The 14,133-nt window shown below is 35.8% G+C and overlaps 1 protein-coding gene across 4 annotated transcripts in view; it reads right to left on the reverse strand.

Annotated features, from left to right (window-relative positions):
* Positions 1-1,282: 1,282 nt before the first annotated feature.
* The window catches only part of LOC110378762 (homeobox protein unc-4), a 32,751-nt gene continuing 19,900 nt past the window's right edge, over positions 1,283-14,133 (reverse strand). For 2 of the 4 annotated variants that reach the window (XM_021338155.3, XM_049843552.2), the window contains exons 3-4: positions 5,240-5,379; positions 1,283-4,397 (exon numbers count right to left, since the gene is read on the reverse strand). In XM_021338155.3, the coding sequence (XP_021193830.2) occupies positions 3,878-4,397; positions 5,240-5,379 (660 nt within the window). In that variant the 3' untranslated portion in view covers positions 1,283-3,877. The remainder of the gene's footprint in view (positions 4,398-5,239; positions 5,380-14,133) is intronic. The other 2 variants (XM_021338172.3, XM_021338162.3) reach the window with 2 other exon arrangements.

Consider the following 14,133-nt stretch of genomic DNA (forward strand, 5'->3'; position numbering starts at 1 on the left):
GAACCGGACCAATATCAATACCTTTTGAACCAATCGCTTTCAGTACAATCTACCGTAGATCAGAGATGTCATTCTGACATAACCATGTTCGAGCGCGTGCCATTATCTATTAATTTGTAATTATTACATAGTGACAGCTTGTTAGCTTATCTTATAAGAGCATCAGTATTAACCAGTAGGTATGTTTGATATATTTTTTTATGGGACATGACATAACGTTTGCTTTTCTAGATCAATGTTGAAAGCGCTGGGCTGTTTTTTGAACTCATAAACTGTTAGGCCGATAAATTATTAAGAATTTAATTTAATTAGGTACATCGTATACAATCAGTTCCTTTTAGCTTGTAATAACTGTTACAGCCTTTTTTATCGTCCAACAGCTGGGCACAGGCCTCTCACACGGAGAAGGACATTAATCACCACGCTTGCTTAATGCGGGTTGGTGATTTCAGACTTTATAGTCCAGGTTTCCTCAAGATGTTTTCCTTTACCTTTTTATCAGCCATTGGTGTCTAAGATCACTTAGAACGTACATACAAACTTAGAAAAGTTGCATTGGTACTTGCCTGACGTTGAATCTAACCCACGCCTTCATACTCGAAAGGTTGCTTCTTTGCCCACTAGGCCACCACGACTATTATAGCTTATAATTATACGTCAAAAATAATAAGCAGATTTGAGCAAGAACAAAACATATGTTGCAAATTCTTGACAGCTTCAACCTAAAACGAAAAAACTGTGTTTTTGAAAAACAAAATAATTAAAACATCAAGTTCATTTGGCGGCCGCAATTACACGGTGTCGCATATCAGAGGCGGCGAACATTTGCTGAATAATTTGTCCGCATTTAAAATTATTAACGCAAAACCATTCGTCATGGCCTCACGGAGGTCCCTTGGATTTGTATCAATGTTTTTTTACCAAACTATATCGAAAACTGTTTCTCACAAAAATGTTTTTTGCTCCTTTTTGTGGTCCCCGAAAGGTTATTCAATTTAAAGTCAACTGTCAAACAGTTCTCATGTTAATTTAAATGATTCACGTAAGGGATATTTCAAAACTGACTCATGGTACCTGAAAACTTTTGACTTAGGTGTAATCGTCACACATTGAAATACAATTACTAAGATTTCTTTCAACTTATTTTTTTGCTGTTTATGTGTGTATATTTTACAGATTAACAAACAAAATGAAATCGAAAAACACCAGGCATCAAAGGGAATAATTTTATTTTATTTTTTGGTGTCATTAAAGGGAGAAATAATCAAGAAATAAATCACCTTATTGTGTTTAATCGTGTTATATTTTGATTCAATAAATTACTCACGTAACATACCTTTTTACATCTTACATACAGTGTGATAGTCAATTTACAAATATCCGTCTTCCACCTCACATTCATCTATAAATATAAATTAAAACTTAATCAATATATTTTGTACCTAAGATATTGTTTCCGACTACAAAAATGTACAGTTAGTAACCATTTATATTTATTACTACACATTACTTCCAATATAAATCGAACTTAAAATATAACGATGTCGCAAAGAAAACTTAGCTCGATCGTATGTTCTTACAATTAATGTCCGTGATGAGAATCATTTTATATTATGTTTAGTCAGCCCTGAATAAATTAGGAAAACAATTTGTATGCTAATCAATTTTAATGGCGACAAAATGCAAATTACTAAATAAAATCCTTGCCAACAATTTGCAATATATATTCATGTTAAAAATCTTTAAAGTGTATCGGTCCTTAATATTCTAATCTGTTCGGTGCGACTTTAGAAAAAAGAGATCAAAAAGTTTTTTTTATTGTTATCAGAGGGTTAAGACGTATCTTATCACTTTAAATTGTCAGGATATGATGATTGTAAATTGGTGTCAGTAGGTTACGACTGACTATTAAATAAGCCGACGTCAAATGTCAATTGTTGTAAAATTACCAAATGACAATTATAACAAGCAATAAACGTTGTTTGCCGCGATGTTTGGACAAAATATATTTTTATAGGTGTCAGACTTATCTAGGGGTTACTCGACACTTAATTTTGAATGTCATGAGTTTGCGTATATCAGTGTTTTTCTTTTGTTAAATGGCGCGAACAAATTGTTTTGTTACCAAACAGTAATTTGTGTTATCGACTGAAATTAGTTTTGTTACATCATTGCAACATTGTAACTGTAGGTATCACCGATTCAAATATTGGATCAATGGTTTGTGGTCAAAGCAAAACTGTCGTTTTCCCCAATTATTTGCCACTTTCAGATTTGAGCCGACGAGGCATTCATAAAAGTGTTGTATAGCGAGTCAAAGTAGGATAATTTCACGTGCCAACGGCTCGAGACAATAACTCCATGACCAATCGGGTTGCACATTGTTATGTACCTATTAAACTCACTGCGGAGTAAGTAAAAATGGCAATAAAGTGAGCGCGGCCATATTGTTTTGCTAATTGGCTCTCTTATCGGTCGTTACGCATTATACGTTCATTAATTGTTGTTATTTTACGACGAGAGATTGTATTTCTTTCGCCAATAGTAATTGTATTTGCGCCGCCATTTTTATTTGGCAAATGGATTTTTTTAATTAGTTTTAATGCCTCTATTGTTCTAGTTCTTGCCCGTTTATATCAAAGAAGTTGATAAAAGCATTAATGTTTATTGAAGTTTATATTTTCTGTTATAAAATGAGATGGATTTTCAATTCTTAAATACTTATTTTATTGCACACTATTTTATGTGTACTTTTCTTAAGTTTATGAGTTCTACGCGGTGAACCAAACCAATAAAATATGAATAGTTTATGTAATTTGTATGCAACGTGGTGTGTGAAAAATGTATATATAATTACGACGGTTGTGTGATTTTGAAATAATCAAACACAATAATTTCAGATCATTTTGTATATTTTTTCGAAAGCATTATTGAAATACGTGCAATTTACTTTTCACGGTTGCCTGTAATTTCGGCTATTTGTCGTTGACAAATGGTTTAAGCTCAGCTTTAATATTTTTCTCTCGATAATGTTAGGTTTGTCATGTATCGCAGTAATTGTTACAAAGTGCTACTGTCAAGGAATTATACGGTAATGGAGTCGTAATTAAGTAAATTGTACAGCGTTTGTCTAATGGGCTTAGTTAGCGTTTTGTTTACTTGTAAGTATAACTGTTTGAGCCGTTAACTGGCGGGTGGTTCGTGAAAAGGTTAACAAATTGAGCATTGCATTTTAAGCCGATTGCCCTTCGTACAAGTCATAGGTACTACAAGTTTCGTTCCGTTAAATATGCAGATCGCGTGTACAAAACGCATTTCTTTAGTATTAGTTTTAATTATTTTAAAGAACTTCGTCATTTGGTAAGTCAACAAATAAAATTTGAAAATTTCAAAAATAATAAAATTACCACATCATCAACAATTTCAATATAAAATTATTGCCCCGATTGTAAAGAAAATATATTAACATTAAAGGAAATAAATATAGATAATAATTATTATATACACTACTACCTATATAATACATCACCTAGATCTAGTATTCACACGAGATATGTAGTTATATGGTACTCATCAAGTCTTTACTCAAGCTGATTACTTCTAGTGATAATAACAATTGTTTAACTGTAAGCAAAGGAACATCTCTGAAATGCCTGTAGGGCTGTTCGAGCGCAACAGTACTGACGCCACATTCGCTGAATCATTAGGTCCCGAAGTAATTTGCACCTTAAGATACTAAGCCAAAAGTCTACATTTGTATGACAAGTACCTGGATGTTAGAACGTTACGTCACTGTTGTTCCACTCGAGTCACAGCGCGAACTTCACTGGTGTAGTCACGATACGAGAGCCTCTATAGTCACAAGTTACAGTCACTTTCACGTGTTAAGCAACGACTCTATACTGAAAGGATTATGTTTTCTTGTTCCCCCGTTTTTGGACATGTCCTGTTCGGTGGCGTGGCCCCCGCCGCTCAGGTCTAAGGAGACAGCTCGGCCGGAGTCGAAATCGAACTTCTCGAAGTTCGTGCTGGCTCCGCCGAAGTGTTTGAAGAAGGAGGGCTGAGGGTCCGGGATGGGGCTGAAGTTCCTTGCGGAGTGACCATCTGATGTGGAGCTGTCGGAGTGGTTCATGCCGTCGGCGCCCGAGGGGGCCCGGAGTCTGCCGGACAGTGAGAAGTCTTCAGGTCCCGAGTCATGGCAGGAGTCTCCTCCGACAACATCGATCATGCTGTCCTCTCCTTCAGCGTCCCCGTCTGAGTCAGAGTAAAGCCCACTGTTCTTGTGCTGCGCTAGGTACTCTGCTTTCAGAGCCTCCAGGTCGACAGCAATGCCTTTAGCCCGCAGCTTTCTTGCTTGTCTCTCCAACGCTTTTGCCAACTTCTTTCTTCTTCTCGCCCTGTTGATAAAATCATAGGGCCCAATTAGTATAGAATCTGAGGATTAGGCTCAGTTTTCACGTCCATTAACATACAAGACGCCTCACTGTGTATTCCAAAGGGTATTTAAAAATATGCTATTTTATAGGATGTTGGCGAAATAATAGTATGTCATGCTCAGTGCTGATAGAACCGATGCAATAAAATTCATGTTTATAAGAATTTTTCATAATGTGATCATCGTCATAATAAGAAAGTCTGTCACTTAATTAAATAGACCAGAGGTGATCTCACCGCATAGGACTGCATATGATTCGTGCGTCACTCGCGTTTATCTTTTTATGTTCTCTTTAATTTACTTTTACACACCGATAAAACACGATTATATTAATCATAAAATTAAACAAAACCTTTGAACAAATTACATCAGTTAATTAATCATATTCGCACTATATTAACAATAATACTTTTATTTTGAAGTCGTAAATGGCAATCAACATGCAAGATAGGCAACAAAATAAATAACAAACATTTTCGATGAAATAATTACGACGACATTAAAACTGTTAGTCGGCAATCGTTATTTCTAGAAATTATGTATCACAGTACTGTGCTTTTATTTTGAGTCATCAGAAAACATTGTTATCTTGCAGCATTCATTCCAAAATTATAGGTAAATGAAAATTATAAGTTTAGTCGTAACACCTGCAAAAACAAATGACACTCAAGCACAACTGTTTTAAGTCCTCTCTAATTTAATCATTCCTATATGTCCCTTAAAGACTACTTTACTACTTTACTTCTGTACTCCCCATTCCATCAAAATCTAAGGAAGTAAAACTACGTTATGCACATATCTCACCTCTCTCTAGCCCTGAGCTCATGCGGAGGTATGGGCTCTCCGGAGCAGGACTGCGGGTGAGCGTTGTGAGCTGGCCGACCTGGTCCTTTCTTTGTGTGTTCCTTCTTGCGCCACTTCGCTCGGCGGTTTTGGAACCATACCTGTGTGAGAAGAAGGGTTACATTAGCTTGGCAAGAAAGATGATGATCAGTGTTGTGGAAGAAGATCATCTGGTTTAGCGGGAAATATTTGAGAATGAAGGACAAGATTTTCGATAGGCTTTGAAAACATTGTCTGTTAGGAGAGTTGGAATTGCATACGAAAGTCTTTTCTGCCCAACTTCCATTACGGAACATGTAAATGTCGATATCTTGTGGACACAGGATAGTTTGCACATCTTCGGTTTGTACAGTACTATACCAGAATATAATTTTGGGTGAACAACCTACATTACAATTAAAAGAGCATGCAGATATTCACGTTAAAATGACAAAATAATGCGATTCACAGATGAATCGCATATTTTAGTTATAAAACAGGCTATGAGTGTCACGACTGAGCTTCATAAATTCAGCCTGAAGGTTGAATACCTGTAAATGTTCAAAGCTGATACCAAAAAGGATCGACTCAAAAAAGTATTTATTCCGTTAAGCCGTCTGACCGTTTCGCACGATCATAACTTGATCACGATTATCGATATCTTCATTTTTTACGACCGAGAAACAAGTACTTACAGATGTTTTTCAAACAGGTCCGATTCTTTCCTGTTCATTGCAAAACTTAGTATTTCTGCCGTTACCGTTAATAGCTAAGTTGACTTTTCACTTTTTAATGACAGTTAATATTTATGTGACGATTAAAAAAGGTTCGATTTCTAAAGCAAAATGTATTTCTTTGCTGAAAATGACTTAGGCAGAGGTTGAAACTTTAAGCAGCATTCTAAGATTAAATACTTAACCGGCACCTATAAAAGGTAAGGAGAGTTATCTCGGCGGACAAAGGCATGTAAAGTGCCCGCGACCCGCCAGGAATTGAGACGTTAAATTTCAATGCGTCGGCGCATTTGCATCGTAATGGCTGGCGAACGTGCGCGCGCATTGGTCGCACTCTATCGGCACTATCTTCCGCGATGTGCGAAACATTGTCTGATGGATAGGCTTTCCTTATTTGAAAATCTTGTGGTCGTTGAGCGCAATTAATATCGGTTTACCGGTATGTTATATTGGTCATGAAAACTTTGATGGTTAAAGTTAAGGTGGATATGAAAATCTGAAGCGGGATGGTTATGGATCGGTTGCAGTTATTTCATATTGAAACTTTCAGAATTGAGAATTAGCCTCCCTAAGGAAGCATTCTTGAAGTCGTATTTTGTTAGCTTCTATTGATTACAACTAGCTTAGTTTTCGCAATCGCTGTTTGTCACTAGTTTTTCGATTGCTTTCGTGCGGTTTGTTAGATTCCATATGTAATTCCTACGTTTTTTTTGCTTTAGCTTATCCATAATATACTAAATCCATGGCCCTTTGAGTGTAATTTAGTTTTATTCTTTCGTATACTCCTTTATTTCTTCTTGTTGTCTAACTTGTTTGGTAATTAACGCTTCACCGGATACATACTTAGGTTTGTGTCGTCCGTAATTATAATGTAGCTTTATTATAAACGCGATAACTATACTGAATATTACGACTAATTTCATGTCGCAGCATCTTCAAAGACATATTGCTATACTTTGGAAACTAAACGATGAGTACACCTTTGAGACTGGCTATTGTCAAATTATCTTTGACTGTGGCCCTAAAATATTCTGTAATACCTAGGTATTAAGGTACTTGTTTAATTGTAGTTTTAATGACTGTGATATTAGATTACTAGGTCTTAGATGGTGGTCAGATGATAACTTTAATTGGCGTTTCGTGAGTTTGTCGCTTATATTTTGTGATTTGTAATGAAAATTAGACTGTTTAAATTATGTTTCCTTGAACCTTGGATCAAGGAAAGGTATAATAATTCCATTACTAGTATTTACTACTGCTAGTTTCCGTCGGTTGTGACCGAAGTATTTGCTGACCGGCAATATATATTCTATTTAAATTCTACTTGAACTAGTATCACATTCAAGAGTCTTTGAATATCTTATTTAAGATAGGTAAGAGTTAGCTCAAAAGCGAATAAATCTAAGTTTGTATAAAAAAAAGAATGTCTAACCAAAGGACATTGAACATATGTCGAAAAACTCCAAATAAACTTTAACACATGTATCCTTTTTAACCGATTTCATAAAAAAGAGCAAAAACATAAGTTCGCAAGCCGGGTCAGGTTTACGAGTCGGCCATCGGTTTTACTGCAAAACTCATAATAAGGCTGTGCTCTGCTGGATTCGTTTGCATTTATTTAATAAAATAATAACATTATGTTCTTCAAAGTTGGATATAGTTAATAAAATAAATATGATGGACATTTATACAAATTATGATTTCATTTACCTATCATTAAATTATTTGGGTTAGGATGGGCAGTACATACGTAGATACATTTTGTTTAATTTTAATGTATGGGAGCCCCCCAAAATATTTATTTAATTCTAGTTTTAGTATTTGTTGTCATAGCGGCAACAATAATACATCATCTGGGAAAATTTCAGCTCTCTTACTATCACGGTTCATGAGTTACAGCCTGGTGACAGACAGACGGACGGACGGACGAAGGAGCGAAAACAATAGAGTCCCGTTTTACCCTTTGGGTACGGAACCCTAATAAAAATCTGCTCTCGATCTTATTTATTTACTGATTCCAACTGAAGAATTTAAAGGCAAATATTTTTATACATCTAAAACTAATCAACGTAGGTATAACGTATCACGGAATTTAAATTCTTACACGCGTTGTAAAATTTCTCATAGAATTACCCGGAAATCTGCGTGAAACTATTGTTTTTGAAACAATACTTTATTGGTATTTAAACTGTATTACGCAGTATTAAAAATATTTCAATCATAGACGCGAGTATAATATATTTAGAATTGCATATTTATAAAACAAAGGCTTTCCATTCAAAATTCGTCATAATATTTTTTTCTATTTAATTTTAGAGTTTACGCATGGGTATCGATGGAAATCGATTAAATTTTTAATTAAAATTTTTCAAACGATGAAATTGCTTATTTCGCTCATTTTACACACTTGAATTATACCGATTACTTAACACTCGAATGACATGGATTTTTTTTAAATATATATCTTGACTTGATAAAATGAATCACGTCACTAAAAATCCAGGCATATTGCGACTCCTGCCGAGGCTGCAGGATTGTTCGCAAGAGTTACCACGTCCCTGTTACACAATAGGCTTAAGTAGGAACATGGTGGGTTTTAGTCAGTGAGAGTCTGACACTTCTTCACTCTGCACACACAGCGGGAAGGGCATATTTCCGACAATAATCAATAATGATGTGGCTAAAACAAAAGTACATATGAAAGCTACATTACCTAACTTTTAAATTAAAACAACGCCATTTAATTTACCCTCCATTTCTAACATCTAATCGAAATACATTGATTAGCCGGTCGCTCGTAATGACGGGGTGGGCTGTTCCCTCTGCTAATGAGGTTCGTATGGCCCTCCCATCCCTCTCGGAGGGTGGGTCATTAATACAAAGGGGAGGACACACTGATTTGTTTTTATTTGCTTTCTAAGTATTAGAGTTATGTAAAGATTGATTATATTGATTGGGTTATGTCGGGTTTAATGGTTTCATTGTGGTGGTTCGTTTTAATGGTTTTTGGGTAATCATTTTGGTTTTATTATTGTTTTATACGAGTCAAATGGATGTATAGATTTTTCCAAACATTATTGTGGGTTATAAAATTCACCACTCCTCGAGCATAATTTTGTTATCGTGGCTAAATTTAAAATAATGTTAAAATAATTATGTTCAGGGATTTTTTCTGCATAATTATGAAGTTATTATCATATTATGACGACAACATTTTGGAACGGACGCGTGAATAGGTCAAAAGTTTTAAAAATGTAACTGTAATCAATATTATTCAAGTTTTGATAAATTTTTTAGGCACCCAAACAAGAATGAATTTGACTAGCAATTGACTACATTTTTTATTATTTCAAGCCCAGTTCAATCATTAAGATAGCATTTGTATCAAGCAATCATACCATTAAATCAAGTCATCAAACCTTTTTACACGCTGAAAAACCCCCTATTTACTTTTAAAACCCATTCAAAAGGCAATACAGTGCCTTTTTCTTACAAGACCCCATCAAATTGGGGTAGAGTGCACCGTAAGTAAAGATAGTCCCCTTCAAAGGATGACAAGTCAATGTATCGACACCACAAACGTCTTATTTACACCCCTAGCTAGGGGAGGAAGAAATGGATTTTTCTTTTAGGTACTTAAAAAAAAATTAGAAAAAAAGAAAGGTCGTCTTTTTGGTAAAAGAGTTTGTGGTTGGTGGAAAATGTGTGATTTATTGAAGAGTCATTTTTGTGCAGTTGGGAAGATAAAAATAGTATTTGATACTTTAAATAAAATTATAATACTACGAATTAGTTGGTCATAAGAACAACGTGGAACCTGTGCAAATTTTTAGAACATGCTGCTGCACATAAAGGCTCCTTTTCATAGGAAAAAGAAATTCCTTAATTTTTTTAAAGCGTTGTTTATGCTCTTCATTTTCTATCGAGATATTACTAAGAGTCCAAGTCTTAGACGAATGGAGAGCGTTATTTACTATTGAAGCTTCAATAGTAAGTAAACACAGTCCCCTTCGAGGGATGACAAGTCAATGTATCGACAACACAAACGTCTTATTTACACCCCTAGCTAGGGGAGAAAGGGCAATCGACTATGTGACGTCACTCGATGATTTTTATTTCAGTCGGCTTTTGATTGTGGTTGGAGGGTAAGGTGTGATTAATAACCTAGAATTCTTATTTTTGTATAGGTTGGTAAATAAAATAGTAGAAATATTATTATAAAACTGGAAGAACTTGTGCTAATTTTAAGTACATGCTGGACGTAAAGCCTATTTTCATAAGAATCTCATTACTTTTTAAAGGTGTTGATTATGCTCTTAATTTTCTATAGAGACTTTTAGATTACCCGTAACGACTGCCAAAGATGTTCAAATGACATTAACATATAGGGCCTTACTACAAAAACTTTAAACCCTGTTTTACACTTGTCTAATAAAATTTTGGCTGCAAAATGAACCATATGTCAACGTCATAATTTGTCATTTTTTTAGACAAGGCATAAACTGACTTTTAAAAGTTTTTGTGGTAAGACGGATAATGTCTACATTTTTATTTAATATAGTTTTACGAGCTCATTAAATATTTTATAGGCAATAGTTGCATTACATTAAAATTTGCAAACGTTTATTAAATGAAGCCTTTTAAGTTGATAAGTTCTTAACATAAAAGCACGTACTTCTCATTAAAATCGACAATATTATTAATATTAGCATCTGCATTTGTTGTGGCTAAGAAGTTATTTGATGGGTTTTTATATGTAAGAATGTTTATATAACTAATAAAGGGGAATCATTGTTTTGTTTGTTTGTATGGCTCCGCAACCGATTTTTACTGTTGGAAAGCAGCAGTAGTTCCTGGGGGACGCGGGTGAAACCGCTGAAAAAGCAGCTCGTAATTTATAAAGCAAATACCTATGTATATCATGTAAAATGCCATTGCATTAGTACACTTAAACAGTAATTTTAACAAAAAAAATGAACTAAACACAGATACTAGCTTTTGTATGTACTTGTAAATGTTTTTTTCTACTTGTAAAGTTCAATTAACTACCTATGAAGATGTTCTCTATTTAAAGTCTCAAGAAAATACTCTGTTTCGAAACAAAGTATTCTTGATACAAGCAGATTTGTAAACAACCTGGTAAACAAATCCATGAGCGCAAGTTTCAGCTGAATTTCAGTGTATCGTGCTATCTCTCTCCTTTCAGCCCGCCAATTGATATCGAAGCATACGTGTGACAGAGACCGATATAAATTTCGCAAGTTCCAACCGAATTGCCAGCTAAGCGATATCTAATAGGGTTGTCGATTACCAGCTTTTATTTGATATTACTAATTGAATTTAACGGAATATGGTCTTTCCTTGTTAATTTATGGCATACCAAAGGAAATATACAAGTAATTTACGTGTATATGTTAAATTAGTGAAATTTTATAGTTAATCCAATTCTTTTTAATGAGATGAGCAGTAATTTTCATATATTTAATCCAGCATCAAGTAAATCATCTCAATTTAAATCGAAGGGTCAGCACACAAATTAATGAATGAGCGCAGATGACAACTCCGTTTTAAACATGTTTAATGTTTAAATTATGCGGCTGTCCGTATGTGAAGCGCCGCATTTCATTAGGCACAGTAATTACATTAAGGCAATTTAATACGAAGCAAATCTTGTTTGCGAGTGAGAAAATTATTCATGCACGATAATTCACCGCCGCGGGAGCAACCCTGCAGAGTCTCATGTCTATCTTTTACCGCTAAGCCCGCGGCGGTAAAGTCGGCTCGTGTTTGATAGCGAGCACCGCCGAGAGGGACGGCGCGACGCACCCTGCACGGGAACGACAGGGACACCAGACACTCCTTAAATTTTATATTCTATCCGCATTTTGTCGCCTAAGCGTTCCATTTAGTGTTCCATATTTAAACCTCGCGCCATTCTTTTTTCTTCCCGACCGAGCAGAGAATGTAAGGAGATTTCCTAATATTTTTTTACTTTTGGGGTGTACCGAGCTCCGGATGTGTGTGGAATACTGATGTGTGCGTGCGACCGCCGACGCCCTGTTAGGGAATGAAATTGGCATATAAATGTAAATTTTATGCTATGAATTTTAAAATGAAGTCGATACTTCCGCGCTCACGGCGGAGCGAGTGAGCCGTTTTCGCAAGTTTACGTCAGGAAGGGATGAAATTAGATTAGAATATGCCACTTTCGGTAAAGAATGGGCTTTTAACGTTTCGCGGAACTCTTACGTTATGTAAGGCTATGATTACATTTGCCGCCTCACGAAAATCCCAAAGCTTTATTTAATAGTTGATAAATGTTTCATGCAGAACGCGAACCTTTTATACTTATGAAAAGTACACTGAATGTTGATTTAATTAACGATAACTAATGCTATTCAATTTAAAACTAAAGAATGACTACACTCAATTATTTTATTCCACATAATAGATACGATTGTAACCTATAAATCGAAGTCAATATTGCGAGACTGCGATCACAAACGGCCGGGACGTTCGACGAATGAAAGAAAATAGAGAAATCAAAGAAGAGGAAAAAATCCACTTTACAGACGCAAACAAGTCACTTTAACTTTATTGAGCTGTAATCGAATTGTGACGTCCCTAGGAGCGGCGACGCGGACGAGGTCGGAGCCGAGCGATCTGCAGCCATCCTTATCTGACCCGCCCATTTAAATCTATGCTATTCAATCGTGCCGTCTCACTCGCGTCCCAGGGGTGCCGCCAAGATTGCAATCTTTTGATTTATACCAACTATTAGGAGTGGTGCGGGATAGTCTGTCTCTCGCAGCGAGATCTGCCGCGATAAGTGTCGGATACAATCGACCTTAGTACTCATTATACAAATGGTTTTACTTATACTTTGTCTCAGGAAAAATGTCGTGCAAAGTGGACTTGGAAAAATTATATTTTCATTAAAACTGTAGAGCACTGCACTCGTCTTTTGTACCAATATAAGATGATCAGGCGTTAAATATACACGTGCAAATCTTCAGCGATAGGTAATCTCAGGGTCACATTTATCAGCTCGTAAAATTAAAGCAATAAAATAATAACATGTGGATCATTAAATTACCAGCGGGTCAAAACGTATGACGTACTACAGAAAAGTAATAAGAAAGGGTAGAAGCATAACTTTTCGTTCGGAGGTAAAAGGCCGAACAAAATGCCATCAATTCGTATAGGGTTGGCCGCAAAACGGCGTCCATTCAAAACTGTATTATCTCAAGTCGAACATTATTTCGGCTCCTAAAGCTTATATAAAAAGCGGCTGGCCGCGCGGTCCCCGGCGGCCGCTTAGCCTCCGAAGGTTTGGGGAAAATAAGGGAAATCGTCCCTCATTTATATTGAACGGAAACCTTCAGCTTTTTACCCTTATGTACGGACGGTACGTCGTGTTTGTCCGTGTATTTTCCTCAGAAATGAGATCGGCTTCTCGGTAATGTTTTGGTTTATTTTGATGACGCTATTATTTTTGCGTTTACGCGTGTGCGTGAACGTAATGAATATTAGATGTGAGGCTTTTTCTTTATATTGAAATCTTAAATAACATGTTTGGCTTTCTCATCTTCTTACACTTTTGGTTTATAGAATTTACCACTAATAAGATACACATCTAATAAGATGGCAACATTCGGCTTAGTGAAAATAATGTTGATCAAACTTGGACCTCTAATTTGCACAGAGCAAACCAAATTATCTTCGTTTAATATTCGTTGGTCTTAAAAGATCTTTGTCCATAATATGACGACATAGCACGCTTATTAGCAAGAATACCCCTCAATCCGTCAATATCCGGCCTCAAACTTAGATCTAAGAAATCAGTAGTCAAACAGACTTACTAAAGCAGATTCGGTGTGTAATAAAATTAGAGTATTTCGCTATGGTCACAACTGGTCCGTCGTAAAGGCACTCACGATGGATTAAGACGTTAGCTGTGAAACCGTGGACTAAATATAGCAAGCCGTCACTACAAAGGATTGCGTTTAATACCGTAGCTAAATGTCATCGTCAAACCCGTCGTACAATTTTGTATACTTCTGATATAGGTAGGTACACTTCCTGTCTTGTGTATTTAAAGCTGGTCGTTCTAAGCTACAAGGGTGTGTTAAGTTCGGTTAT

This window comes from Helicoverpa armigera, chromosome 2 (assembly GCF_030705265.1).
Source record: "Helicoverpa armigera isolate CAAS_96S chromosome 2, ASM3070526v1, whole genome shotgun sequence".
Taxonomy (NCBI): Eukaryota; Metazoa; Arthropoda; class Insecta; order Lepidoptera; family Noctuidae; genus Helicoverpa; species Helicoverpa armigera.